Source organism: Hippocampus guttulatus, chromosome 20 (assembly GCF_054856545.1).
Source record: "Hippocampus guttulatus isolate MCC_2025c chromosome 20, RoL_Hgut_1.0, whole genome shotgun sequence".
Classification (NCBI taxonomy): Eukaryota; Metazoa; Chordata; class Actinopteri; order Syngnathiformes; family Syngnathidae; genus Hippocampus; species Hippocampus guttulatus.
This window is the reverse complement of record NC_141280.1, coordinates 3,386,614-3,411,440: the sequence shown is the minus strand read 5'-3', so window position 1 is coordinate 3,411,440 and position 24,827 is coordinate 3,386,614. Positions and strand designations below refer to the sequence as shown.

The following is a 24,827-nucleotide window of genomic DNA, read 5'->3' as shown; positions in this document are numbered from 1 at the left end:
TCTGCAACCCCGTCCGTCTCTTTAATCAGTCCACGCGGCCGGCGCTAAAGTGAAGGATTTAGAGGACGAAGCTGATAGACTCCTGGAGAAGCTGAAGCCGATCAAAAAGCTGGAGGACAACTTGAGACGAAACATCTCCCAGATCAAGGAACTGATTACCCAAGCCAGGAAACAAGCCAACTCGGTAAGAAACACGGAAGAAGGTTTCGCGAAACCACACGTGGAATCGCTTTCGATGTGACTTTTTCTTTCTTTTTAGATCAAAGTGTCTGTGTCGTCCGGCGGCGACTGTCTGAGGAGTTACCGCCCTGACATCAGGAAGGGCAGGTACAACACCATCATTCTTCACGTCAAAACCACCACGCCTGATAATTTGCTCTTCTACCTCGGTTCAGCCAAATATGTGAGTATATACGGTTTAACTCTGATGAAGGTGTAGGGGGGGGGGGGGGGGGGAGTACACACAATCACAGTTTAAAATTCCCTCAAAAATTGCTTGAAAAGGCTGAAACTGCAAGTTGGCAACAAATGAATGATCCATCCTAACACATCATAGGAATACCAAAAAGTTACATGCGCTTGAGGCTGAGAGCAGGCTGATAAATTTTTTTTTCCTCCTCTGACTTCCAAATAAAAATTTGAGATACGACAGCAATGTGGTGTCAGTGAAACCAACTTAACTCACTTCACGTCAAGCATCAGTTGAGAAGAGGGGCTTCAAGCTGACGAACTCTGCTGTCAAAGTAAACCTCAAACAACGAGCGCTCCACATTGTGCATTAAAAAAAAAACATTTAATCTTCAGCGCGTGTCACTGAAAGTTCTCATAAGTGAAGGATTCCACATGAAGAGGCACGCCACATGTGTGTGCGTGTCCACACGCGCCTCCAACATTTCACTAACAGTGCGTAATGCTGGCTGAGAAGCAACGACGCAGCTCTGTGATCTGGGCTAATGAAGAATGGCCGTTCCTCCGGGGGAGGTGGAGGGACGACAACAATAAGAGGACGTGTCTGCGTCTTCAAATTTGACTCCCTAATCTCCAACTGTGCATAATGCTACATGAATAAGAATGCTGAGTGAGTGTTATTCTTCAGCAGCATCTAGATGAGTGCACATGCTCCAAAGCCTCTTATTCCCTTTTTTTTTTTCGCGGTTCATCCGTAATAATAAAAACAAAATGAATGAAAATACAAAACGGAGAAAATCGGCTTAAAGTGGCATTGGTGTTCGAGTTCTTGCGACTTCACTGACTCAAGCTGTGCATTCAAGTCATGAACTCTCGAGAGTTTACTTGCGTGTTTTGGTTCTATTTCACTCCAAACTGAGGGCTATTTGCAGGGAGGGGTCTTTGTGTCTGTGAATTGCAGAAAGGTGATGGCCTGCTTAATCTACTGTGTGTTCCAGGTTGATTTCTTGGCCCTGGAGATGCGCAAGGGCAAGGTGTATTTCCTTTGGGACGTGGGTTCGGGTGTGGGACGAGTAGAGTATCCCCATCTCACCATCCACGATGGGAACTGGCACAGAATAGAAGCTTCTCGGTAAGAGTTACGCAGACGTCGACTCGATGACCGGCACGTGCCGTACCGTCACGTTATTTTCTTTTGATGTTAATTTCGCGGCAGTACAAACAATGTCATTATTCCTTTCAAAAAGCAACGTATGCGTCACTATTCATCTGCAACGCAGCGATGCAGAAGACATCCCAGCAAACATCAAAAGACATCACCGACCAATGAATCCGCCATGTTACGCTTTTGTCGCATGTATCGGAACACGGAATCATTAAATGCAGGTTTTAGATGAAAGACAACGCACAGGCATATATTTAAAGAGCAGAAATCCAAATTAGACGACATCACACACTCAAACGTGAACGAGGCACATGAGGCGAGTGCTAAGATTATGGGAACATGAGAAGTCATTGACCCGATGACGCACTCAATGACCCGACAACAGCCAGAAACAGAAACCTAAATAAAACCTAAACGACTAGAGAACATCATTTCTTCCAATGGAATGAAGACGTTTCGCTTGGGAAATCAAACCTTTTGCATCCTTGTCAGCCGCTGGCTCTTACATAGCATCCAGGGCCACCATGCCCATGCACGTTTTTTCAGTAAAGAGAGTTGTGCGAGGCGGGGGGCTGGGGGGGTTCTTTGACTTTCCATTTCCCAACTGTTGGGCACGATGAAACAACAAATTCAAGGTGGCAGATCAATTTCAGCGTACATCTCAGAGGTCCCCGCCTGCTGCAAAACTGTCTCCGCGATCACTTTCTCTCATTCATCTTTTCCCCGCTGCCGGTTCATAAAGGCTGATTTCATGTGACGGAACACTTGTGGTCATAAACGCCCTGCAGGAAATGCGCGCCGGCAAATAAAATGACTTCCTAATTTCTGTCTGTCTGCAGTAACGGATTGAACGGGACCATATTAGTATACCCCCTCGAAGGTCCGAGGGCCGGTTTCGTGCCGAGCCCAAACAGCGCCAACTCGCCGGTAACCTACACCATCCTGGATGTGGACCAGAACGCGTACCTGTTTGTGGGCGGGATACTCGGCACCATCAAGGTAACTTATTGCGATTTGGGCGACTTCCTACCTTTCGCGTTGTCGTCAATGTCCTCCTTTTCCCTTTTAGAAAGCGGATGCCGTGAGGACGACGACGTTCACGGGCTGCATGGGGGAAACCTTCCTTGATGGTAAACCCATTGGACTTTGGAACTACAGGGACAGGCAGGGAGACTGTAAAGGATGCGTCGTCAGGTATGCGGAGACAGATATCAATACATGATGTTGGTATTGCGTTGATGCGTTGATCTAGCCAAATCTCAGTTAAAAAAAAGAACATTGAAATTGAAAAACTGAACGTGTAATTGATGCAGAGCAGATTTTGACTTCCTAAGCAGCAAACTAGTTAGTGCTGAATTGGCTGCTCCTTCTGCTGGTTACTGCCAAGTCGTGAATGTTTAAATGTGGAAAAAGTGCTTTGATGTTTCTGCTGTAGCCTGATTGGCTTCAAAGATTGTAATTGATAAAGGGCAGGAACTTTTTGAGGATTTCTTTTCGACAGGAAACCAGATGGGTGTAAAGTCGTCCACTGCTTCACACATGACTTCATAGACATTTGCGTTCTTTCTTTATTGCTGTTTCTTAGCCCCCAGGCGTCAAATGGTGAAGGGACTGTCCAGCTGGACGGCGAAGGATACGCCGCCGTGAGACGACCCACAAGATGGAACCCGAATGTTTCCAGTGTCACGTTCAAGTTCCGAACATTCGCCTCCGACGCACTGCTCATGTATCTGGCAACTGACGATATGGTAGCCAGGCTGCGTATTACCACACACACACACCACTTTTAATTTGTAGATGTCCCAAATGTCTTTCTACACGCCGAAATGGATCTTCCCGCCACCTTTTGCTCCCTTCTAGAAAGACTTTATGTCCTTGGAGCTGGCAGGAGGCAAAGTGAAGATGAACTTCGATCTGGGCTCGGGAGTCGGCAGCGCCATCTCGGCTCACCGTCAAAACGACGGACGCTGGAAATCCCTCACCATGTCTCGCAACAAGAAGCAAGGTAAACAACATCGGCGTTTGATTGATTGCGTCTCAAAAGACGCATGCCAATGCGCTGCTTTTGCTTAAGCCCTTGTCAACTATTCGTGCAGCCACAGTTACCATCGTGGACATTGACTCCAGTGCCGAGGAGAAGATGGGGGCAACATCTCTGGGGACAGCCACTGGGCTCAACCTCAAGGAGAAGCAGAGCATTTATTTCGGAGGTCTGCCTACCATTGGAAACTACAGGTAACGTCTTTCTGTCGGTTTGCTTGGTTACACCGCAACCTCAGAGTAGAATGCGCGTTCATGCCACTGACAGAAATAGATAACTGCAATGAGAAAAAAAGACTAACTTGGAGAAAGTATATATATTTTTTCATGCCTCAACATTCGTTTAAGCTCTCGAATCTAAGACCAAATGTAAAGGGATTCCTCGTTGGTGAGAAATGCGTGCTAATATGCGATTGTCGTGTGTGTTTTCTGAACAGCATGAAATCCAGGTAAAGCAACACAAGTTCATTTTAAGCACCAAATGTGACTGGAAATTACTCTCTGCATGCGGCTGGCCACACTGATGCTGGACTGCAATTTAGCCCACAATTTGTTTGTGTGTGTGTGCGTGTTTGTCTGTCCCGAATGGCTGTTGCTCTTCCACTGGGGGGGAAAAAAAACACTTTTTTTTTCTGCCCTTTCTCCACCCGGATGTGTCATTTGTCCTTCCAGCAGCAACAATGTCTCGTTTGTGACATTTGTCATATTTTGAATTCTTATACGAAAGGAATTGTTTTTATGGTTTGTTCCAGGGGGGGATGGGAGAGCAAACACCAAATTGTGCAATGGCAGTGACAAAAAGGTGCACGAGTTGGACGAAATATGTTCGCGTCAGTCTCAACTTGGCTTGAATCCAAAAACGGTGCACGCGCAGACCTCATGAATCCTATTTTTTCATAACGAGGACAAATGCCACATTCAGATTATGCTCACTCTGATATCAGGTCGACGCCGATCATACGCTGCCAAAAGCGTTCAAGGCTCCAATAATGAAGACATGATCCTATTACATGAGACTTTTAAGAGATTGCAAAGTCTGATGATTGTAATATCTTTCTAGGCCGGAGGTCATGCTGAAGCGCTATGTCGGCTGCCTTCGGGAGATTGAAGTATCCCGAACTCCGTATAATCTCCTCAGTAGCTCTGATTACACCGGGGTTACCAAAGGATGTAATGTAGAGGTAAGACTGTGCTCACTTGCCCTCGAAAACCATATTGCATCTGAAGTATCAGCTTGCAGTTCCACGTTGTCATGATCAGGACGCCTCATGCGACGTCGGATCTGGCGCACTTGGTCATATCGCTTATTAGGAGAAAGAACAAAAAAGAGTCCAAATGTCGGCCATCTGCCAGGACAGATTTCAAGTTGCATTACCCCTAACGTAGACGCCAATATTAATCTTCAGTCATGTCCAGTGTTGGAACAGAGTTGATTTCTAGGATCAGTAGCACAGTCATTTCTTTAAAAAAAAAAAAAAAAAAAAAAAAAAAAGGGAAATGTTTCCATTGACTTTAAGGTTTGAAGTCACTCATTTCCTTCAATCTTTTTGTTTTCCAGCTAGGACGTCACTCATGTTGCATTAGCTGGAGCGCCGATCATAACGTGACTTAAATAAGTGCAACTTTGATCCATAAACTCGAATGCAGATGCCCTTTAAACTTGTTTTCCTGCAAGTTACGCAACTGCGCTTCATTGACTCCACAATGGAGTTTTTTTTTCCAAAGTCATCCAAGGCATTCATCAGGGTTTCTATTCACTAATGGAATTTATTTATACACTCAAGCAGCCATACAAAGAAGTTGAAAGGGCCACGCTTGTGTACTTTACATTAGGGAAGGGGCGGCTGGGGTATTCATTCCATTCTCCTCAGGTGTCCTTCCTTTTCCGAGCTTATCCGCATGTCTTTGTGACTGTCGATGCACTTAAAAAAGTCAAACATTTTGTCTAATGTGCATCGCATCGTCTCCTAGAACTTATACACAGTCAGCTTCTCCAAGCCGGGATATGTGGAGCTGGCTGGGCTCTCCCTGGCGGCCGCCACTGAAATCAGTCTGTCGTTCAGCACCCAGGTGGACACTGGCACCCTTCTCTTAGCCGTGGGTGGACCGCCGCCCATCAGCCAACAGGTTAGCAGTCCTTTTTATTTTTTTGTGAATCTGCAAGCTTGTAAATCAAGCAGTCACCTCTTTATTGACCCTGTAACCTGGTAACAAGATAAGCTGTGTTAAAATGCAATGGTAGTTGAAAACGAAGTATTGCTATCCACCGCAGGTCCGTAACAAGAATGTCATCTTTAAGAGGAAACGCCGACAATCAGGAGAGGTGAGTTTATTGCATACAGACACGCCGCACACACACAAATGCGCACGCTTTTCCAAAGTGAATGCCCAAGTGGATTTTAATGAGATTTACATTTGCTGGCAAATGGACCGGTTTTCTGAAACATGAGTGAGACACGGATGCCCATAAACATGCGCACACAGATACATACGTACGTAGACACGCGCACACACACACACACAGCACCTATTACACTAAGTGTATGACTTCGCCATCATTTCATTCTCATCGCTTGGCGAGGTTTCCCTCGGGTGTCGACAGTGCTCATTATGCTGCATATGCGCGGACACGAATGCACACCTATCATCATTTTACCTCTACTCTGAATTATTTGTTGTTAACACACACGTGTATTCAAATGCAGCATAACAATAATGTGTTGTGGGAGACAATGAGAGGATCTTAATGTGGGGGTATTGTGTCCTGAAAGTGATCAATAGAGCATGCTAAAGACGTGGGGGGGGGGGGGGGGGGGGGGGTCCTTAGGGATTCTTTTTACCTGTAAAACATCAGTAACAGAACACAGGTAATAGTGCTTAATAACACCTTTTGGCATCATAAAAACATATTTATGAAGACTATCCTAATCTAATTGTGCCACTCAGCAGAACATGAATGTCACTGTGAACATTGCGGGTGCGTGTGTGATTTTAACTGAACGCAACGTTTGTGCGCGTGGTTGCGCGTGAGGACAAAGGGTTACCTCTGGTTTATCCATCATTACTGGTCGTTGGGCGCATAAATCTATTTTTACTAACGACGCTGGAAGGGACGGTGTGTGCGCGTGTGGAAAGGTTAAGCGAGGTTAAGAACACCATCAACTCAACTTGGCCCTGACTAATGGGTGTCTAAGAGCGGGACGGAATGCTGGCGGCAGAGGAGGAAAGAGAACAAGAAACAAAGAGATGGAGGCGATTTGGAGGTCAAAGTGAGGCATTTGAAGGGCGAAACCATTTGAAAAGAAAATGAGAGCGTTGCGTGAGAACAAAGGAGGCGTAGAGAAGGTGAACTGGAATTTGGGGAGGTGGCCAAAAAGGAAAGTGACAAATGAAAATGAAGAACTACGTTTGCGTGCAGTCAATAATATTTGGGTTTAGGTCACAATTCAGATTTCTGGTCCGTTGCTGTGGTGCGTCTCCGACTTTCGCCAGGATTGCTTACCTCCGCTTGTGTAGTCCCGGCGAGTTACGCGTCAGACATACGGACTAAATAAAGTTGAGTTGTGACGAATTGAGTCGTAAAGGCGATTGGAAAGTGTCAAGTCTAAAAAGCGCGGCAAAGAAGTGCGCCTTCTTTCCTGTCAATGTGGTTAGTGGGCAAGTTTTGTCAAGCATGTCAGCGTTTGATTTCATGCTTGTGTGAGTACATGTCCGCCGCTCATTCGCACAAATGTATGTCTCAATTCATGTGTGGCAGTGTGTGTCTTGAATGCGTGTGTGTGCGCGCGCGTGCACAAGCGGCACTTCGAGAGGCATGTTGTAGCTACATCTCGGTCCAATTTGTCCCCCGACCTCAAATTGAAATTCCATTTTCAAGTGGTAAATTGTCTCCCACTTCGCCCTGTGGCACACAGTGAATTAAAATTCAAATGAGCCTGACCTTGCACCGCTGCTCTCTCCCACCTTTCTGTCTCTCTCCCGCTCCCTCGTCTCTCTCTTGCTGTTCTGCTCTCTGCCCTCTCATCTCGTCGCCCTATTATCCTCTCCTCAACGTTCCTCTCATCTCTTGTTATCCTTTCCTCTCGGCTTTCTCCACTCCTCTGCTGCCGCTCCCCCTCTTCCTCTTTTCTGGACCCCACACTCGCCCACTTTCCCCCTTTTTTTTTTTTGCCTCTCTCCTGGCCGCTCTTCAAAGCTCTCGCTCCTCTGCGCGTCGACATTGTCCACACACGTTAGCAGCCGCTCTTCGCCCCTCCGCAAAGGTCTAACACAAATCGACATGCGGCTGGACAAGTTAGATTTAAGTTGGGGAGTTAAACGGTTCAGGGTGCTTTTGAATCCAATCCCTTTCTACTTTATCTTCCCCTTTGCTGCACTTCATTCGATCAGGTGTGAAAGCAACATGATGTTCCCCTGCATATTTGTGCATTACTATTCTCAAACTCGCCTATTTTTTTTAAATCTGAAATTTGTGATTTCCTCGTTTGTGAATGCAGTACACAACAAAGGAATAAATGACAAACACTTCTGAGGCAGTCCAGTGTCCTACATTTTACTGACATCTGATCGTTCTGTTGGAGCTACGCTCAAGGAAATGCCAAAATTAATTCTGTAGGGGGGGCTATAGAATTTATTTTGGGATTTCCTGTCTTGATTTTCTGTTTTGATGCATTATTTTCAGTTTTCGTAGTTTCATTGAAGTAATCGTTAATATACGTTTTTCGGCGGCGGTTATGAACGCCTCTCGAGTCGAACGGAGGGGATTTTAGCTCCATCTAGATTTGGAGGCATTGTAGATTGCGTTTTATAATCCAGTGCGTCCAATATATGAAAAATATTCCAAAATAGGCCATTCATTGTAGGTGCACCTCATAATCCAGTGCCCCTTTTAGTGCGGAAAATCAGGTACATGTTTGTTTTTTTAAAAATAATCTAAATAACCAAATACAATTTAGGAAGCTGGCCAATGTCTTCTTGAGAACAAAACACAACACCTGACTGAAATTTTGGACCTTTTACGGTCAGGCCATTGTCTGAACCCTCCACAAATGGGAATAAACCTGAACAAAAGCAAACGTTGTGCTGAGCAATTATTATTCATATGAAATGGCTGTAGAGTGTAAGCAATCATAAACAAATGGGCTCTTTAGTGTTGCGCCGTTGTTGAAATGGCTCCGCTTCATCTTCCTAACTATCTGGTGTACTGTATGCGCGTCCTTTCAAGGCCTGATAGAGTCCAATTCATCCTCTCGCTCTCCCGCAGCCCTTCCTCTCTGTGATGCTGACCAAAGGCTCCCTGGAGGTGTTGGTGTACACGGGCAGCCACAGTCTGCGTCGAGTCATCAGGCGGCCCGAGCAAGGCATCCTGAGTGACGGCAGAGAGCACTCGCTGCGCATCGAGAGATTACCTGGCAGGTTAGTGAGCCAGGGTTGGAGCACGTCTTCCTCATCTGACACCGTTTGTTGTTGTTTTTTTGTTTTCTCTCGCTGTGATGTAAAAGCACCGTATGGCCCAAATGATTGGCCATGAGTCTCCTGTTTCGCAGCATCATACTTCTGAAAAGAAATATTCCAATGTGACAATGTGCGTTTTCATCAGATCTTTTGCCGTTCAAGTGGACGAGGAGGCAAAGAGGGACTCGCCGCTTCCTAATGACCAGCCAATCGTCTTGCAGCGTTTATTCCTCGGCGGTATTCCCGCGGAAGTGGAGCAGACGTCCAACAGAGCCAACGTCCCATTCCAGGGATGCATCTGGAATCTCATGGTCAACTCTGTGTAGGTCAACCCCAAAAGCCCTTCCGACGCCTCTCCTCGTCATCCACGGGTTTCACGTGACCGCACGAAACACTTTTTGACATTCCGTGATGTTCGCCAAGGCCCGATTGATCACTTCACTTCATTAGACCTGAGATGTTCACCTTGGCCCCGCCGCGTGAAATTCTATAAGGGCAAGCTTCAGCATGACAATGCCAATACAGTCTTTGTGTCTTTGTGCCTGATCTGCCGTAATGGCTCTGTCCCACTGCATCAACATATTCATGACTCTCATTGGGCCTGATTGTCCATCTCTCACCTCACTTCACCCCTATTAACCCATCTCCTCCCCATGTGATGCCTCCTCGTCTCTCACTCGTCCCCCAGACTGCCTGGCGGTCTATTTTTGGTATATCACCATTGGATGTAGATTTGATGCAAGTATATGAAAGCAAAAACGACACCATCAGAGGCAGAACGACGTATGGGTGATACGGTTTGATTCCATGAAGAAAGCACAACAATGACACAAACAATGATATCGTTCCTTGCTCTTGACCCATACATAAGGCATTACACTGATTGGGATGCATTTTTAACTGACTGTTGTTCTTGTCCCGGTCACAGTCTGTCAGACTTCTCCCAGTCGGTGTCCTTTGAAAACGCTGAAATCGGCCAGTGCCCCAGCCTTGCCCCGCTTCTTCCTCTTCCCTATCCTACAGAAGAGGCTGAGAAGGAAGAGGAAGCGTCCAAACCGCACCGGCCGGCACCCACTCCTGCAGTTGCTACTTCGCCTCCGGAACTTCCTGCCGTGAGTGATCCACACACTAATACTTACACATCGATATACAGATATATAAATGAATAAGAGCCTTTCATTTGATTTACACCTCTTCGAGCATCATATCCAAGGTGAACACATGCAGTCTCCATCATGCGCCGATTTCCGAGGGATACAATGCAGCCATGGGCTTTCTGTGTTAGCTTAGCGCTCTCTCACGCCGCACTCGTACAGCCCATTAACTGTTCTTTATTGTCCCTTTAGCCTTGAGCCACTAAACTCCCTCTCCAGCAGCCGGTCGCGCGCTGTGAAGTCACACTGATGTGCAAGCTAACGGTGCATGCCAGCTACGCTTTATGGCCCCGCAGGAGCCAAAGCAGTCCATGCGATGCTAAGAGGCGGGCAGACAGTCAGCCATTTGTTTTGTTCCATGAACCTTGGCATTGAGACACATTAATGGTCGAATCCTTGATATAGCTCAATGCAGTAGTTGAGTAGTTACTGTTGAGTGTTAGATTATCACAAAACATTCTCACCATCATTGCATGGCTAATGCTGCTGCTAGTTAGAGCGGCTACATGTGCTTCCTGGCTGTATCACATAATAGCCCCTCCTTCCCGCCCCCTGATGACTGACTGCAGGAGCCCACAGCAATTGTCGCGCCTGCTGCCACACCTACTTCTGCTGAAGCCTCGCCCACTGCTGACACGGTATACGCACTTGCACACAATTGACCATACATAATGGTTTTCATATTCTCAACAAATGCAGGTACGTCTTTATCCGTCTCTGTGCCTTCTCTTCTTCCGTTCGACTCGAGAGGTGTTCTTGACCGCTTCCGAAAAACGTAAATTAACGATTCCTTCGATGAAACTACGAAAATGGAAAATAATGCATCAAAACAGAAAATCAAGCCAGGAATTCACAAAATAAATTCTATAGCCCCCGCTACAGAATTTATTTTGTGATTTCCTCGTTTGTGAATACAGTACACAACAAAGGAATAAATAACAAACACTTCTGAGACCGTCCAGGAAATGCTCAAGGGAATGCCAAAATAAATTCTGTAGGGGGGGCTATAGAATATTTGTGATTTCCTCGCTTGTTTTTCTGTTTTGATGCACTATTTTCAATTTTTGTAGTTTCATTGAAGTAATCGTTAATTTACGTTTTTTTCAGAGGCGTTAATGAACGCCTCTCAAGTCGAACGGAAGGAGCGTAGCTCTATCTAGTGGATGCGTTGTAGATTGCGTTTTATAATCCAGTGTGTCCAGTAAATGAAAAGAATTACAAAATAGGCCATTCATTGAAGGTGCGCCTCATAATCCAGTGCGCTTTTAGTGCGGAAAATACGGTGTAGTTTGTCCCTGCATTGGTACTTGATCATATCCACGAACGGAAGAATGCATTCGCAGGCCGCAGTGAATCACGCATCAGTGCTCTTTGCAGTATGAATCTGCTTCATCTCCTCATGAAACGACTCCAGCACTCCAGAGCGCAAAAGCTATAGCTAAATGTATGTTAATCCTCTGGGGGCAATTAGGGATAATAGAATCATCTTGCATGTTCTAAACTTTACACAGTTGCAGCTCAAAGACCATAAAGAGGTGAAAACAGCACTAAGGCATGTAATGAGCACTCATTTACAGGACGAACATGGCAAAGTCTCTGAGCGGTTCTCTCTGGAGTAATGAAACATTTGGGCTCGAGATAACTCAGAGAAGCTGCAAAAGTGGCTCATTTTGACCTTATAAGTCTTTTTCTCTGGAGGAAACCTGGCGGCAGCATAAACGCACACACGCATGCATACATACATACAAAGACATAAAATCGTGGCTGAATGACTTCACATTCAATCAGTGTGACCTCCAAGAAAAGACTAACCGCTCTGAATGGAGGACCATCGCCTCATTGTTAGCCACAGAGGAGATGAGAGAAAAGGAGAGAGGAAGAGGCGAATGAAAGGGGATAGAAGGAGGAGAAGACGACGGCGATGAAGGCCCCGGCCAATGAAGGAGAGGAGGAAAAGACTCTTTCTGAAGACGGCAGCCAGTGCTTTTTTTTTTTTTTTGGCTTAAAGGAAAGCCGCAGGAGAGGGAGAGAAGAATGAGGAGAGAGAGGGCGAGGGGTCTTCTTTTGTTAGAGGGAGCCTGGGTGGGGTGGAGAAAGGGAAGAAAGGCAGAGGTTGAGCAGGAGCGGATATGAAGACAGAGCATGATAAGAGGTGAGTGTCGGCGGTTACAAAGCAAGGTCGCCTGCGCCGAGTGTCTTCAACTTGAAAGAGAACAAGAGACCAGAGGAGATTAAGAAACACACACTCGCACACAAACACATGCTCAAAATAGTCTCCGGAACTTTTGTCTCACAAGAATGCAGGTGGTAAGATGGAAGGAGTAAAAGGGCAACCGAGGCAAGAAAATGTGAAGCCAAGATGAAACCGGACAGAAAAACGAAATGAAAGAATAAGAAAAAGGTTGAGGCAAACTGATGAGAAAATCACGAGAGGACTTCCAATAATTGATCTAATGTATTGCAACACTGACACCTCGTGGCCACACATTAAACTACAAGTGCACGTGAGATGAAGCTGATGAAATGGGAAAAACGCTTGACTGACGACACAATTTCAGCGTTTTATTGACATGGTCAAAGAAACATCTATCTATCAGTCTAACAGTCTGGAACCTTATTGTGGCTGGAAACAGTCAATATACTGACCATGTTGCCTTTCTTTCTGAACCGTTTGCCCCCAATCTGCAGGACTCGTGCCCCTCAGCTGTTGCCCCTGTGGCACTGGACAAATCCTACCAATTCGGGCTGGGCAGAAACAGTCACATGAGCTTCACCTTCGATGACGCCAAAGTGAGAGAAAGGTTGGTGTTTAGAAGCAGGAGACTCAACGATGCCTTGGGAAGTGGAGGGTTTTTTCCCCTCCTACTTTGAACAAAATGAACAGAACAGAAGCACTCACAACCAATTCCGGATGCGCATATTGGAACGCAAACGTTGGCAACGGTCAAATAATTCATTTTCTTGGCACACTTATTTGTTTTCATTCATGTGCGTGTACTTCAGGTTGATTTTGGAGTTTGAGCTGAGGACACGGGAGGAGTCGGGACTGGTCCTGTACATGGCCAGAATCAACCACGCCGACTTTGTCTCCATTCAGGTATCATGTTGAACACTTGTTTCCATGGATGCTAGTTACTGCCTCAACTCGAAGCACTTCTCCCCCCACTCCTCTCTGCTGGCGCAGATCAAAGATGGACAGGTGTGCCTGGGTTATGACCTCGGTCACGGCAACATGTCTGGATGCGTCCCCTTCTCCATCAACGATGGCAACTGGCATAAGGTGGGACGGCCACACATTTAGCGATGGTGCGCAGGCACATGGACAGGGGAGCAACCGGCGCGATTTGCAGCTGCAACCGAACTCTCTTTATTCATTGGGCGTTATGAATAGAAATGTAACCAAGTTGGTCTGTAATTTTTTGGTGTGTGTGTGTTTTGGCATATTTAAAATAGCTCAATATGAAAACCAGTGTATTATAATTTTAAAAAATCTTTCCATTTTGAAGTTGCATGGAAAAAAAAAAGTTACAAATTGTAATCCAAATTCATTCAAATCTGTCCATCCACTTTGAACACCGCTAGTTCCGAAGAGGGTTGCGGGAATTGCTGCCACCTATCCCAGCTGATTTAGGACAAAAGGCGGAATAACCCCTGAACCGGTCACCAGTCAGTCACGGGGCACAATTAGAGCTGAACAACAATACGCACCCGCATTGACATCGTCACAGAGCGGGAATCGATTCTATGCTGCCCGTGCACAAGCGTACCACAATGCCACCAGCGACTCAGTCATGAAACTGGATGATCACTGGTGGTCTTGTGATTCACATGACTGACTTCAGGGTTTCAGTTCCCGCTTATTGTCTGACTGCCGTAATAATTTCTTTAATCTTTGCCAGATTTGCTGCCATAGATTCCATTGTGTGGAAAATACTGATCACACTTACAGTATTTGGACCACATTCACATTGTTTATTATTACTTACTTGCATCTTGGAATGAGTTAAAACACACTCACCCACACAATGAATGCCGGAAAGGATACATGCATTCTAGTACGACTTCCTTTCTATCATCCATGTCCTTTTTGTGTGTGTGTGTGTGTGTGTGTGTGTACTGTTATTATTATTTATGTACTGGTATGTCTTTTTGTCTCAGATCCGTGTAACTCGCACCAAGCAGAGAGCTCTCCTGGTGGTGGATGGTCGATACAGTAAACAGATGATTAGCCCCAAAAAGGTAAATCATGTTTTTTTTTTTTTTTTTGAGTATGAGTGCCAATGATTGCCTTTGTTCCAAAAAGCATCAGTATTCATGTGGCATGTTCCTTTGGGCTTATTTGCATGTCATTTTCAGGCGGACTTGCTGGACGTGGTGGGAATGCTGTATGTTGGTGGTCTACCGCACAACTACACCACCAAGAGGATCGGACCGGTAATGGAAAGCAAAAAAAGAGACAAACGTGAGAAAAGTACTCAATTCAAAGAACGCAAATTTTTTCCTTTTAGATTCTTTACAGCATCAGCGGGTGCCTGCGTCGCTTAAAGATGGTGGGAGGTCCCGTAAGCACAAAAGCTGCCGCACCGGGTAGGAATTCTTTGCAAAGGTCCAAAAATGTATTCCAGATTTGAAGGCGTTTTACTTGTGGCCCGGTTGTCTCAGGTCGTACCGAGGCACTTACTGAAGACTTTAAGTTTGACATGTCCGCGCCAACCTCCAGTCACATGGTCGGAAGATGCTTCGCTGCCACCGAACGAGGAACTTACTTTGACGGAACTGGATTTTTGAAAGCAGGTGAGATGACACCCAGAAACATACTGTAGATGTGTGGATTTATTTTTTGATCATTTAAAAAGACCGCCATGACTCACTGTAGTATTTTTATAATTTCTTGCAATAATTTTTTCTTTCTGGAGTTTTGCATCTGTTCAGGTTGTATCCACGATCTATATTGATTGTACCGTATTTTCCGCACGATAAGGCGCACCGAATTTTCTTAAAAGCTCACAGCGCCCCTTAAAATTCGGTGCGCCTTGTGTATGGTCATTACGGTAATATGTCGACCCCAAGATGGCTGCGTGCTGGAGACACGCTTAAAATGTTATAACTTGCTGTTGGTTCAGTGAACTGTGTCGCTGCTTTATTAAATGTTTTTGTTGCGGCTCCGAATAAGCTGTGGTGGTGTTTTTTAAAACGTACACTTTATTGATGGTTTTCACAGTCTCAACAAATAAAGGTACGTCTTTGTCTGCCTCCGTGCCTTCTCTAAGACGTTTTTAACTAAAAAAAAACGACCATGTACTGTATATTAAGGCGTTTTGAGCCCAAAAAAACCCGACCATGTATAGTTAGACGTTTCTAACCGAAAAAAAACAACCATGTATAGTAAGGCCTTTTTTGCCCCAAAAGACGACCATGTATAGTAAAGCGTTTTTTGCCGAAAAAAAACGACCATATATAAGAAGGCATTTTTAGCGGGAAAAAACGACCATGTATAAATAGCCGTTTTTAACCGAAAAAAAACAACCATTATTGTAAAAGGCATTTTTTGCACCAAAAGACGACCATGTATTTATTGTAAGGCAGTTTTAGCTGGAAAAAAAAAAACGACCATGTAAAGTAAGCCGTTTTTAGCCCCTCCCAAAAGACAACCATGTATAGTAAGGCAGTTTTAGCCCAAAAAAACAACCATGTATAGTAAGGCGGTTTTAGCATTAAAAAAAACGACCACGTATAATAGGTAGGCGTTTTTCGCCCAAAAACACGAACATGTATAGTATGGCGTATTTAGCCCCAAAAACCGACCATGTATAGTAAGGCGTTTTGAGCCGAAAAAAACTACCATGTATAGTAGGGCGTTTTAGCCGAAAACGACGACCATGTATAATAAGGCATTTTTAGCCCAAAAAAACCGACCATGTCAAGTAAGGTGTTTTTAGCCGAAAAAAACGACCATGTATAGGAAGGCGTGTTTAGCCCAAAAAAACTACCATTTATAGGAAGCATTTTTAACCGAAAAAACCCCAACCATGTATAGTAAGGCGTTTTCTGCCGAAAAAAACGACCATGTATAGTAAGGCATTTTTTGCCGGAAAAAAATGACCATGTATGAGGTGTTTTTTGCCCCAAAAAATCCGACCATGTATAGAAAGGCGTTTTTAGCACAAAAAAAACCCCACGATGTATAGTAAGGCGTTTTTAGCCGAAAAAAACAACCATGTACAGGAAAGCGTTTTGAGTCGAAAAAAAACATGTTTTTAAGTGTAGTCCGCCTGTAGTACACTTAAAAACCTTTTATGCCAAAGAAAAGACCATGTATACTAAGGCGTTTTTAGCCCGAAAAAATAGTAAGGCGTTTTTAGCCGGAAAAAAAACGACCATGTATAGTAAGGCGTTTTTAGCCCCCCAAAAAAAAGACCATGTATAGTAAAGCGTTTTTTGCAGAAAAAAAACGACCATGTATCGTAAGGCGTTTTTTGCCGAAAAAAAACGACATAGTATAGTTAGGCGTTTTTAGCACGAAAAAAACGACATAGTATAGTGAGGCGTTTTTTGCCCAAAAAAACGACATAGTATAGTAAGGCGTTTTTAGCCCGAAAAAAACGACCATGTATAGTAAGGCATTTTTCGCCCGAAAAGAACGACATAGTATATATAGTAAGGCGTTTTTCGCCCGAAAAAAACGACATAGTATAGTAAGGTGTTTTTCGCCCGAAAAAAATGACCGGGTATAGTAAGGCGTTTTTCGCCCGAAAAAACGACATAGTATAGTAAGGCGTTTTTAGCCCAAAAAAAACGACAGTATATAGTAAGGTGTTTTTCGCCCGAAAAAAACGACATAGTATATATATAGTAAGGCGTTTTTCGCCCGAAAAAAACGACATAGTATAGTGAGGCGTTTTTTGCCCAAAAAAACGACATAGTATAGTAAGGCGTTTTTAGCCCGAAAAAAACGACCATGTATTGTAAGGCGTTTTTCGCCCGAAAAGAACGACATAGTATAGTAAGGCGTTTTTAGCCCGAAAAAAACGACCATGTATAGTAAGGCATTTTTTGCCCGAAAAGAACGACATAGTATAGTAAGGCGTTTTTCGCCCGAAAAAACGACATAGTATAGTAAGGCGTTTGTAGCCCAAAAGAACCGACATAGTATATAGTAAGGCATTTTTTGCCCGAAAAGAACGACATAGTATAGTAAGGTGTTTTTAGCCCGAAAAAAACGACATAGTATATATATAGTAAGGCGTTTTTAGCCCGAAAAAAACGGACTCCCTCCGGAGTGCATGTCAAATACGCCAACAGTTCAGAGCCAGTCACAGTCACTGGTGGCGTAGAGGTATACATGCTGGCTTTCCGTCCAGGCAACCCAGGTTCAAACCCTGCTCAGTGACATGTGAAAATGCTACACCAGTTACCTTTTTCCTGCAAACCTTCCAGAGTGAAAGTCAGATAGGCCGACAGTGCAGAGCAGCTCACAGTCACTGGTGGTGTAGAGGTTATCATGCTGGCTTTCCGTCCAGGCAACCCCGGTTCAAACCCTGCTCAGTGATGTGTGAAAATACAACACTGAAGATTTACTTTTTCCTGCAAAGCCTCCGGAATGCATGTCAAATACGCCAGCAGTTCAGAGCAGGTCACTGTCACTGGTGGCGTAGAGGTGTCCAGGCAGCGCGGGTTCAAAACCCGTCCAGTGACAGCATAAATGTCAGGTCCGATTGCCGAAAGCTGGGATAGGCTCCAGCTCCAGCAAGTCCCCAGTGACAGGCGATCATGTAGGAGAAGTGTTTTAGCCCAAAAAAAACAAAATAAGGCGTTTTTAGCCCGAAAAAAACGACATAATATAGTAAGGCGTTTTTAGCCGAAAACCCCCCGACAGTATAGTAAGGTGTTTTAGCCGAAAAAAACGATATAGTATAGTAAGGCGTTTTTAGCTCAAAAAAAATGACATAGCATAGTAAGGCGTTTTTAGCCGAAAAAAAACGACATAGTATAGCCGAAAAAAAACGACATAGTGTTTTAGCCGAAAAAAACGACATAGTATAGTAAGGCGTTTTTAGCCGAAAAAAAACACATAGTATAGTAAGGCGTTTTTAGGCCGAAAAAAACGACATAGTATAGTAGGGCGTTTTTGGCCGAAACAAACGACATAGTATAGTAAGGCGTTTTTAGCCCGAAAAAAACGACCATGTATAGTAAGGCGTTTTTAGCCGAAAAAACGACATAGTATAGTAAGGCGTTTTTTGCCCGAAAAAAACGACATAGTATAGTAAGGCGTTTTTAGCCCGAAAAAAACGACATAGTATAGTAAGGCGTTTTTAGCCCGAAAAAAAACGACATAGTATAGTAAGGCGTTTTTAGCCCGAAAAAAAACGACATAGAATAATAGTAAGGCGTTTTTAGCCCGAAAAAAAACGACATAGAATAATAGTAAGGCGTTTTTAGCCAAAAAAGACGACATAGTATAGTAAGGCGTTTTTAGCCGAAAAAAACGACATAGTATAGTAAGGCGTTTTTAGCCCGAAAAAAACGACATAGTATAGTAAGGCGTTTTTAGCCGAAAAAACGACATAGTATAGTAAGGCGTTTTTAACCGAAAAAAACGACATAGTATAGTAAGACGTTTTTAGCCCGAAAAAAAACGACATAGTATAGTAAGGCGTTTTTAGCCCGAAAAAAAACGACATACTATAGTAAGGCGTTTTTAACCGAAAAAAACGACATAGTAAGGCGTTTTTAACCGAAAAAAACGACATAGTATAGTAAGGCGTTTTTAGCCTGAAAAAAACGTCATAGTATAGTAAGGCGTTTTTAACCGAAAAAAACGACATAGTATAGTAAGGCGTTTTGAGCCGAAAAAAAAGACAGTATAGTAAGGCGTTTTGAGCCGAAAAAAAGACAGTATAGTAAGGCGTTTTTAGCCTGAAAAAAACGACATAGTATAGTAAGGCGTTTTTAGCCGAAAAAAACGACATAGTAAGGTGTTTTTTGCCCGAAAAGAACGACATAGTATAGTAAGGCGTTTTTAGCCGAAAAAAACGACATAGTATAGTAAGGCGTTTTTAGCCGAAAAAAACGACATAGTATAGTAAGGCGTTTTTAGCCGAAAAAAACGACATAGTATAGTAAGGCGTTTTTAGCTTGAAACAAAGGACATAGTATAGTAAGGCGTTTTTAGCCCGAAAAAAACGACATAGTATAGTAAGGCGTTTTTAGCTTGAAACAAAGGACATAGTATAGTAAGGCGTTTTTAGCCGAAAAAAACGACGTAGTATAGTAAGGCGTTTTTAGCCGAAAAAAACGACATAGTATAGTAAGGCGTTTTTAGCCCGAAAAAAACGACATAGTATAGTAAGGCGTTTTTAGCCCGAAAAAAACGACATAGTATAGTAAGGCGTTTTTAGCCGAAAAAAACGACATAGTATAGTAAGGCGTTTTTAGCCGAAAAAAACGACATAGTATAGTAAGGCGTTTTTAGCCGAAAAAAGCAACATAGTATAGTAAGGCGTTTTTAGCCCGAAAAAAACGACATAGTATAGTAAGGCGTTTTTAGCCCGAAAAAAACGACATAGTATAGTAAGGCGTTTTTAGCCGAAAAAAACGACATAGTATAGTATAGTAAGGCGTTTTTAGCCGAAAAAAACGACATAGTATAGTAAGGCGTTTTTAGCCGAAAAAAACGACGTAGTATAGTAAGGCGTTTTTAGCCGAAAAAAACGACATCGTATAGTAAGGCGTTTTTAGCCGAAAAAAACCACATAGTATAGTAAGGCGTTTTTAGCCCGAAAAAAAACGACATAGTATAGTAAGGCGTTTTTAGCCGAAAAAAACGACATAGTATAGTTAGGCGTTTTTAGCCGAAAAAAACGACATAGTATAGTAAGGCGTTTTTAGCCGAAAAAAACGACATAGTATAGTAAGGCGTTTTTAGCCTGAAAAAAACGACATAGTATAGTAAGGCGTTTTTAGCCTGAAAAAAACGACATAGTATAGCAAGGCGTTTTTAGCCCGAAAAAAACGACATAGTATAGTAAGGCGTTTTTAGCCGAAAAAAACGACAGTATAGTAAGGCGTTTTTAGGCCGAAAAAAACGACATAGTATATATAGTAAGGCGTTTTTAGCCGAAAAAAAAACGACATAGTATAGTAAGGTGTTTTTAGCCGAAAAAAATGACATAGTATAGTAAGGCGTTTTTAGCCCCAAAAAAACGACATAGTATAGTAAGGCGTTTTTAGCCCGAAAAAAACGACATAGTATAGTAAGGCGTTTTTAGCCCGAAAAAAACGACATAGTATAGTAAGGCGTTTTTAACCGAAAAAAAACGACATAGTATAGTAAGGCGTTTTGAGCCGAAAAAAAAGACAGTATAGTAAGGCGTTTTGAGCCGAAAAAAAAGACAGTATAGTAAGGCGTTTTAGCCTGAAAAAAACGACATAGTATAGCAAGGCGTTTTTAGCCCGAAAAAAACGACATAGTATAGTAAGGCGTTTTTAGCCGAAAAAAACGACATAGTATAGTAAGGCGTTTTTAGCTTGAAACAAAGGACATAGTATAGTAAGGCGTTTTTAGCCCGAAAAAAACGACAGTGTAGTAAGGCGTTTTTAGCCGAAAAAAACGACGTAGTATAGTAAGGCGTTTTTAGCCGAAAAAAAACGACATAGTATAGTAAGGCGTTTTTAGCCGAAAAAAACGACATAGTATAGTAAGGCGTTTTTAGCCCGAAAAAAAACGACATAGTATAAGTAAGGCGTTTTTAGCCGAAAAAAGCGACATAGTATAGTAAGGCGTTTTTAGCCCGAAAAAAACGACATAGTATAGCAAGGCGTTTTTAGCCGAAAAAAACGACATAGTATAGTAAGGCGTTTTTAGCCCGAAAAAAACGACCATGTATAGTAAGACGTTTTTCGCCCGAAAAAAACGACATAGTATAGTAAGGCGTTTTTAGCCCGAAAAAAACGACATTTTTTCGGGTTAAAAACGCCTTACTATACTATGTCGTTTTTTTCGGCTAAAAACGCCTTACTATACTATGTCGTTTTTTTCGGGTTAAAAACACCTTACTATACTATGTCGTTTTTTTCGGGTTAAAAACGCCTTACTATACTATGTCCTTTTTTTCAGCTAAAAACGCCTTACTATACTATGTCGTTTTTTTCGGGTGAAAAACGTCTTACTATACATGGTCGTTTTTTTCGGGCCAAAAACGCCTTACTATACATGGTCGGTGTTTTGGGCTAAAAACGCCTTACTATACTATGTCGTTTTTTTCGGGCGAAAGACGCCTTACGATGCATGGTCATTTTCTTCGGGCTAAAAACACCTTACTATACATGGTCGGGTTATTTTGGCTAAAAACGCCTTACTATACATGGTCGGGGGGGTTTTGGCTAAAAACGCCTTACTATACTATGTCATTTTGTCCGGGCTAAAAACGCCTTACTATACATGGTCGTTTTTTTCGGGCTAAAAACGCCTTACTATCCATGGTCATTTTTTTCGGGCTAAAAACGCCTTACTATACTATGTCGTTTTTTCCGGCTAAAAACGCCTTACTATACTATGTCGTTTTTTTCGGGTTAAAAACGCCTTACTATACTATGTCGTTTTTTTCGGGTTAAAAACGCCTTACTATACTATGTCGTTTTTTTCAGCTAAAAACGCCTTACTGTACATGGTCGTTTTTTTCGGGCCAAAAACGCCTTACTATACATGGTCGGTGTTTTGGGCTAAAAACGCCTTACTATACTATGTCGTTTTTTTCGGGCGAAAGACGCCTTACGATGCATGGTCATTTTTTTCGGGCTAAAAACACCTTACTATACATGGTCGGGTTATTTTGGCTAAAAACGCCTTACTATACATGGTCGGGGGGGTTTTGGCTAAAAACGCCTTACTATACTATGTCATTTTGTCCGGGCTAAAAACGCCTTACTATACATGGTCGTTTTTTTCGGGCTAAAAACGCCTTACTATCCATGGTCATTTTTTTCGGGCTAAAAACGCCTTACTATACTATGTCGTTTTTTTCGGGCCAAAAACGCCTTACTATACATGGTCGTTTTTTTCGGGCCAAAAACGCCTAATTATTCATGGTCGTTTTTTTCGGGCTAAAAACGCCTTACTATACTATAACGTTTTTTTCGGGGTAAAAACGCCTTATTATACATGGTCGGTTTTTTTTGGCCAAAAAAAACATCTTACTATACATGGTCGTTTTTTTCGCCCAAAAATGCCATAGGAGGATTTAAAGTATGCTTTTCACGTGCAGTTTGTTTGAAACGCCCCCCCCCCCCCCTTTACTGTAATGGACTCACTCTTTCCATTTCTAGTGTCCAGCTACAGAGTTGGTCTCGACGTGTCCATTGAATTGGAGTTCCGAACCAGCAGAACTAATGGCGTCCTTTTGACCATCTGTAACCAAGGCAACGATGGTCTTGGTCTGGAGATTTTTCAGGGCCAGGTATGAAGAGTCATTCGAGGTGATATAAAAAGCATTGCTATGGCCAGATTGATTAATTGATCGATTGATACCAACTAACAACTACTTGTCGTTCTTGTAGCTGCTATTCCACGTGGACAACGGCGCCGGACGGATCACGGCGCTGCACGTGCCCGACGGCGACGGCTTCTGTGATGGCCAGTGGCACTCTGTCCTCGCCAACAAGGTTCGCCACAGGGTGGAGCTGCTGGTGGACGGGAAGCGGAGCCAAGCTCAGAGTTCCAATGCGCGCTCCAACACCTGCGACACCAACGACCCCATCTATGTGGGAGGCTACCCGGGTGAGAGACGCTAAGACACAAAAGTCCCACTTGACACTCAGCAGTACAGTAAGTTTAGTTCACCACAGTATAACGGAAGGCGAAATTCAGATGTAGCTCACACTGAGCGCAGGCAGGACAGCAAGAGCGGCGCGAGCTGCGTCGATTGCAGAGTGCAGCCTGCCCTGCGTTTTGGAAGTGCTAAGTCAGCGATGTCCGTTTTTGTTCAGACGGCGTTCGTCAGGCAGCTCTGTCTGGCCGCACGTCCTTCAGAGGTTGCATGAAGAACCTGAAGATCACCAAAGCCTCAAAGGTCATGGAGGTGCACTTCAACAAGGCTCTGGAAGTCCAAGGGGTTCAACCGCTCTCGTGTCCCGCCGTCGCTGCCTAACAACCCGCCCTTGAAGCGATTTCCCATTTTCCCTTCGCTGTTTCATTTACCCTTGGTAGAGGGTTTGGATACTGACTTTGATGCAGCTTGATTTCAGCCTGGTACAATAAATACTGTTCATGGCTCCTTCATATTCTTATTTTGTGCATTTGCCCCATTTCCCCACGACACTCACTCAACCATTCAAAATAATCATAATCATCAAACGATTATTTTTGATCCACTGGCATGTTTCCTCACTCCATAGGTACATTCGCTTACCTTCATCCACAACATTAGCACTTGACTCATTGGAGTTGGGTTGTGTCAAATATTGTGCCTTTACATCACATGATCTTCGGAGGTATTCATTTGACACACTGCATCTTATTTGCAGGCGTCCCTCAGAGTGTGTTTCGTGGACGTAAGCACAGTCAGCAAAGAAACAAGCCAAAAATTCATTTCCAACCATTTGTAATACATAGTAAACTAAAACTAGTTAGACTAGTAGTACATTTTGTGGTGGATGAAAATCTCATATCATACCAATTTGACTACTTCCTGATTGTCATGGCTTATTCTGTTTTTCTTTTTATTTCACACCATAACTCACCTATTAGTTACCTACCCTTCCTTCCTTGTCTTACGGCTTTCCACGTATCGCTATCCACACTGCAAAAACATCTCAAGAATGAATAAATACTGCTTGTTTCTTAGTGTACGACTGACCAGACATTTTTAAAGGGTGCTAAACGAATGAATAAAGCTTTACTTGATTACTCACTGCCAGTCTTTCGCATGTGATATCTGACCCTTAGATACCGTATTTTCCGCACTAAAACGGGCACTGGGTTATGAGGCGCACCTTCAATGAATGGCCTATTCTGTCATTTTTTTCATATATTGGACGCACTGGATTATAAAACGCAATCTACAATGCATCCACTAGATGGAGCTACGCTCCTTCCGCTCGACTCGAGAGGCGTTCATCACCGCCTATGAAAAACGGAAATTAACCATTCCTTCAATGAAACTACTACTAGTATATTTCTACATGAATTAAAGCACATCGGTATGTTTTTTTAATCAACTAAGTGATTGCTATTTAAATTTAGTATCATACGAAATCGGGTTTATTCAAGTTATGGGTAGTGTAGGGCATCTTGAGTTTCTAAGTGTACCTCAACTCATTTCCAGTAGGTGTCGCTGCTGCAACAGCAATGAGTTTCCATCCAGCTGCTGCGTCTGAAACTTGCTCAATTTATTAGAAATTTCAGCAGCAAAAAGTAGCTTTTAATTTACATTAATAGGACACTTATTCTGTCACACTAAAACAGGTTCCCATAGCCGATGGTTACTTCAGGTTTTAGTCTGTCTCTAAACATTTAGGACAGGTTTGTTGGTGAATATGTGCTCCAGCATTTCGCGTATTCATCCATGCATTTACATGGACTGAGTAGTTCTATTGTAAAATAGGAA

The 24,827-nt window shown here is 43.4% G+C and overlaps 1 protein-coding gene across 1 annotated transcript in view; it reads left to right on the top strand.

Moving 5' to 3' along the window:
• lama2 (laminin, alpha 2) overlaps positions 1-24,132 on the top strand; it is a 95,437-nt gene extending 71,305 nt beyond the window's left edge. The window contains exons 48-72 of the mRNA XM_086100502.1: positions 30-184; positions 260-403; positions 1,407-1,540; positions 2,413-2,572; positions 2,643-2,767; positions 3,159-3,321; positions 3,434-3,578; positions 3,670-3,808; positions 4,674-4,794; positions 5,585-5,740; positions 5,886-5,936; positions 8,877-9,028; positions 9,213-9,389; positions 9,996-10,179; positions 10,791-10,859; positions 12,910-13,022; positions 13,225-13,318; positions 13,406-13,501; positions 14,380-14,460; positions 14,578-14,655; positions 14,730-14,808; positions 14,884-15,015; positions 22,549-22,679; positions 22,780-22,999; positions 23,209-24,132. Coding sequence (XP_085956628.1) covers positions 30-184; positions 260-403; positions 1,407-1,540; positions 2,413-2,572; positions 2,643-2,767; positions 3,159-3,321; positions 3,434-3,578; positions 3,670-3,808; positions 4,674-4,794; positions 5,585-5,740; positions 5,886-5,936; positions 8,877-9,028; positions 9,213-9,389; positions 9,996-10,179; positions 10,791-10,859; positions 12,910-13,022; positions 13,225-13,318; positions 13,406-13,501; positions 14,380-14,460; positions 14,578-14,655; positions 14,730-14,808; positions 14,884-15,015; positions 22,549-22,679; positions 22,780-22,999; positions 23,209-23,369 — 3,260 coding nt within the window. The 3' untranslated portion in view covers positions 23,370-24,132. The remainder of the gene's footprint in view (positions 1-29; positions 185-259; positions 404-1,406; positions 1,541-2,412; positions 2,573-2,642; positions 2,768-3,158; positions 3,322-3,433; positions 3,579-3,669; positions 3,809-4,673; positions 4,795-5,584; positions 5,741-5,885; positions 5,937-8,876; positions 9,029-9,212; positions 9,390-9,995; positions 10,180-10,790; positions 10,860-12,909; positions 13,023-13,224; positions 13,319-13,405; positions 13,502-14,379; positions 14,461-14,577; positions 14,656-14,729; positions 14,809-14,883; positions 15,016-22,548; positions 22,680-22,779; positions 23,000-23,208) is intronic.
• Positions 24,133-24,827: the final 695 nt, after the last annotated feature.